Source organism: Triticum urartu, chromosome 7, assembly GCF_003073215.2.
Source record: "Triticum urartu cultivar G1812 chromosome 7, Tu2.1, whole genome shotgun sequence".
NCBI lineage: Eukaryota > Viridiplantae > Streptophyta > Magnoliopsida > Poales > Poaceae > Triticum > Triticum urartu.
The window spans coordinates 78,487,336-78,491,339 of record NC_053028.1 but is presented as its reverse complement, the minus strand read 5'-3'; the positions used below and the strand labels follow the sequence as shown (position 1 = coordinate 78,491,339).

At 51.8% G+C, this 4,004-nt stretch overlaps 1 protein-coding gene across 1 annotated transcript; it reads right to left on the bottom strand.

Moving 5' to 3' along the window:
• Positions 1-2,267: 2,267 nt before the first annotated feature.
• On the bottom strand, positions 2,268-3,789 carry LOC125522626 (salutaridine reductase-like). Its single transcript, XM_048687668.1, has 5 exons — positions 3,668-3,789; positions 3,321-3,567; positions 3,180-3,242; positions 2,897-3,094; positions 2,268-2,798 (listed from the first exon to the last, which is right to left on the bottom strand). Exons 1-5 carry the CDS (start codon positions 3,700-3,702, stop codon positions 2,418-2,420), a joined length of 924 nt encoding a protein of 307 aa, XP_048543625.1. The 5' UTR covers positions 3,703-3,789; the 3' UTR covers positions 2,268-2,417.
• Positions 3,790-4,004: the final 215 nt, after the last annotated feature.

The following is a 4,004-nucleotide window of genomic DNA, read 5'->3' as shown; positions in this document are numbered from 1 at the left end:
CAACATGAAAGCATTAGGCAAAAAACAAATAATCAGTACTCAAATCAAAAGCATTTACATTCAGTTCCAAACGGTTGAGTTCGTATTGGATAACAGAGCTGTACTAACCGAGTTTTCTAAAATCTACAAAAACATAAATCAGCTAGAGGCCGGATAATCAACTCCAAGCACACAACTTCTGTATGAAAAACAGAGTTGTATTAACAAAATACAATAGCAGAGTTGAAAATTATGCCATCCGAATTCTTTCATTAAGCTCGTGCGCGGGGACATGTAAAGAGAAGTAACACAATATGCAGCACCGGAATTAGCTCCTTGCTTCTGCTCCTAGTAAATTGTCTAGGGCAGTAAAAAAATCAGAAAAAGGAGAAAAAAGAATCCTAGCAGTGTATAGGGTGTTTACTTATATGGGGAGCGGCGGTTATGTTGCATCGGCCGATGTAATGGAAAACCTCTGTCGTATCAAACAAGATGTAGCAGAAATTAATGTATCCTCCAACTTCGTCATGCATTGTACTTGTAGGCTTGTTTTGCTGGAAAAAGGTGTATCAGACAAATTATGTTCCCAGGCGTAGGAGTAAATTGCACAAAACCATCATTTTAAAGGCTAGGTTTGCGAAAACACTACACTACATTTTTTTTTGCAGAAAACATCACGTCTACGGTAATGTTTTTGCAAAAAACACTGATCGGCGGATTTAACTCGATTGAGCATGTTTATGACAGATTGGGCCCGCTAGTCAGGCTGATGTGGCACCGGCTAAGTAATTGCGACGTTGGCAAACGTTATCATCCCGTGTGGCCCTGTGGGGTCTACCTGTCATCTAAAGAAAAAAGAAAAAAAGCTGGTGGTCCGTGCTCGTCAACCTCCCGCCGCTGGACAGAGGAGCGCTGTGGCCGCCGGCGCTGGAGTCGATTGGGGCCCGAGGGAGCTCGCCGGTGACGGCTCTGGAACAGGCGCTCCGCGCCGCGTCCGGGGGGTGGCTGCGGGGTCGCATGGGACAGCCTGCAGCGTTGCCGCCATGGGCCAAGCCGCGACGGTTGAAGAGCTGCGATGGCGGCGCCCGCAGGGCTTCCCTGGAGGAACTCGGGGGCGGCAGCAGTTCGAGGGCATCCAAAGGAGTCGGTTACGCCAAAGGAAAGGGAGGGGAGGGCTGCTGGCCAGGAATTTGGCCAACGGGACGGGCGGCGGCACCTTGGCCATTGGAGGGGGGAGGAGCTCTGAGGCTTGGGGAAGGAGTTGAGGACTGCGAGGGGGCAACGGGATCCCTGCGCCCTCGCGAGCCACGCGAGGTCTGTGTCGAGGCAGAGCCTGCCATCGTCGTTGCTGCATCGAGGCAGATGCCGCCGTTCGTCTGCCCTCAGCCGAGGCAGAGACCTCCCCGCCACCAGTGCCCCCCCACGGATTCCATCCTTGAGCACGGCCGCCGCATCCCGGCGCCACGGTCCTTGCCGTCCTTGACCTTCCTCGCCTGGCTGAGACTCGCGACGCCGGCCTTTGTCCGCCGGCGTGTGCACTGCACTCAAACTGTTCGATGGAATGCCAAAGAGAGGCTTGATAGGCTGACAAGTGGGCCCCACATTCAGCAAACGTTTTCATGTAACGGTGTGAGAAACTGGTGCCATGTCAGCCTGACTGGCGGGCCCTATTTGTCATAGACTCAATTAACTGAGCCCTATCCGCCGATTAGTGTTTTTTGCAAAAAAGATTACCGTAGACCTGATGTTTTTTGCAAAAAAATAAATGTATTGTAGTGTTTTTCGCAAACCTAGCCTTCAAAGTGATGGTTTTGTGCAATTTACTCCAGGCGTAGCAGTGCTCGGTTCTTTGTCTCGCACCAGGGCTGGTTTTGGGGAACAATTTTGTGTGATGAAAACGGTGTGTGTGCATATGTGCTATTACAAGATATTACCAAACAGTTGGCAGTGGGTAGGAGAGCCGGTACTGAAGGAATTCAGCTGAGCTAAGGCGAATTCAGTTGTCCGCGTGACTGGCAATGAATTCAACAATATTATACGGATTCAAGAGTTCAACTAGAGACACGACGAGCTCTATTTGATCCGTTTTTTCTTCTTCTAATTTGGTGCTGATACCCCCTAGTTTTAATCTTTGACGTTGCTGGAGAACCCAGCTGCATCATCCGATTAACTTTTTCTGTTTTTCTGCAGCATATCTCTGCCTACTTCGTGTTAGTAACCCCACCATGCATTTTCCTCGGCATGTTGCAGTGTTAACATAGCATTGCTTACGTGCATAATTTACTGCTTTATTATCATTTTCCAATGCAAGGGTAAAGTGCATCAGCTTATTATTCATTTAAAGGAAATGGCAAATCCCGTCTGTTATTCTCAATCTCAAACCGGACAGTGCACGGCGGACGAACTGGCGAGCTAGCTCACGACCGCCAGCCAGCACCTCACACGAACGACGCCTCCTCGCCCTTGGTGAAGTACTTGCCGGTTGGGCCACCGTCCAGCAGCAGCGCCACCTTCACCACGCCGCGTGCTCCCTCCTCGGGCGTCAGGACACCTGAGCCCATGCTCATGTCTGTCTTGACATAGCCCGGATGCGCGCAGTTGACGCGCAGCGTGGGGTGCCTCCTGGCCAAGATCCTCGTGTAGGCGTTGGTGGCAGCCATGGCCACCTTGTATGCCGAGAACCCCGTGGGCCACCCGTGCGCCTCGAGCGCATCGGCCTCGAAGTCTTGCAAGAACTTGTCCAGCACCTCGTCTAGCCTCTCCTCTGTCAGGTTGTGGATATCGTTGAGGTCCCGCCTCACCTCCTCGTTCCTAATAAGCTGCATGGATAGATCAAAGTTCCCTTTATATATTTGATTCGATACCGGTGTAGCAATAGCATGATCGATGGAGATTGGAAAGAACATGATTAAGTTACCCTTAGCAGTCCATATTCGGAGGAGACATTCACTATCCTTCCCTGGGAGGAAGATTGCAGCAGCAGAGGCAGCAGGGCCTGGGTTACATGCTTGGTGCCATAGTAGTTTGTCTCCACGGCTTTCCTTGCGGCGTCGATGGGCTCCCGGACATTCTTCACCATCCATTCAAGTCTCTGGTTGGAGTCGAGGCCGGCGAACTGATGCACAGATAAGATGAACTTGTTCAACCAGGATGCATATATGTCCGAGCAACTGCACAACAACAGAGCCACGTGAACTCACCTTCTCGTCGTTGGCATCGAGTTCTTGGGGGTACTCAACCCCACCAACGCCGGCATTATTGACCTACAAATTACACCGGACGGTTGCTTCAAACCTTCGGTGACAGAGCATTAGCATGAAGAAAGCAAATGGAAAACTTGCCAGGATGTCCAGCTTCCCGAAACGGGCCTCGAGGAAATCGACTAACGTAGCAATGCTCGAAGCGTCTGTGATGTCCAGCTGATGGAAGACGACGTCGGTGACCCCCAGCGCTCTGAGCTTCTCGGCCGCCCCCGCGCCCCTCGTCTCGTCCCGAGCTGTCAGAACGACCGTGACTCCTCCATCCCTGGCTAGTTGTCGGCACACCTCGAAGCCGATCCCCTTGTTCCCGCCGGTGACGACGGCGATCCTAGCAACCACGCGCCGCCGATCAGAGCAAATGAGCAATACTGCTTCGAGGCAAACCTACATCGCGGCGTCAAGAGCAAAGAATGGGTAGGTAGGCTAACCTCTTGTTTGGCCGGCTGGAGATGGCTCCTTCCATGAGTGCTGCACCACACGACCACGAGCTCAAACAAGAAGATATAGCGTTTCCACAATCGTCAGATTGGTGATGTTATCCATTCTAATCTACTAGGTCCCCTTCGCCGTCCTGGTGGTTAGGCACACGCGTAGGCCATCATGCATGCCTGCCAGCAGCACATCCGTTGCTTTCAGAGAGGAGGAGGACATCATGCCGGCACTGCCAGCAGCTCATGCGTTGCTTTCATGGACAACTGTGCTACGAGAGAAGGAAGTCGGGTTTTTCTTTTTCTTTTTTTCAAACACACAAAAGCTTTGCACATC

What these genes read in the sequence shown, in the direction of transcription:
- LOC125522626 (XM_048687668.1), bottom strand. Translation starts at nt 3,702, where the DNA reads ATGGAAGGAGCCATCTCCAGCCGGCCAAACAAGAG. An exon ending in TCGGGAAGCTGGACATCCTG is followed by an intron (nt 3,243 to 3,320) that starts GCAAGTTTTCCA and finishes TGTAATTTGTAG; the next exon opens with GTCAATAATGCCGGCGTTGG. An exon ending in CCGAATATGGACTGCTAAGG is followed by an intron (nt 2,799 to 2,896) that starts GTAACTTAATCA and finishes CTATCCATGCAG; the next exon opens with CTTATTAGGAACGAGGAGGT.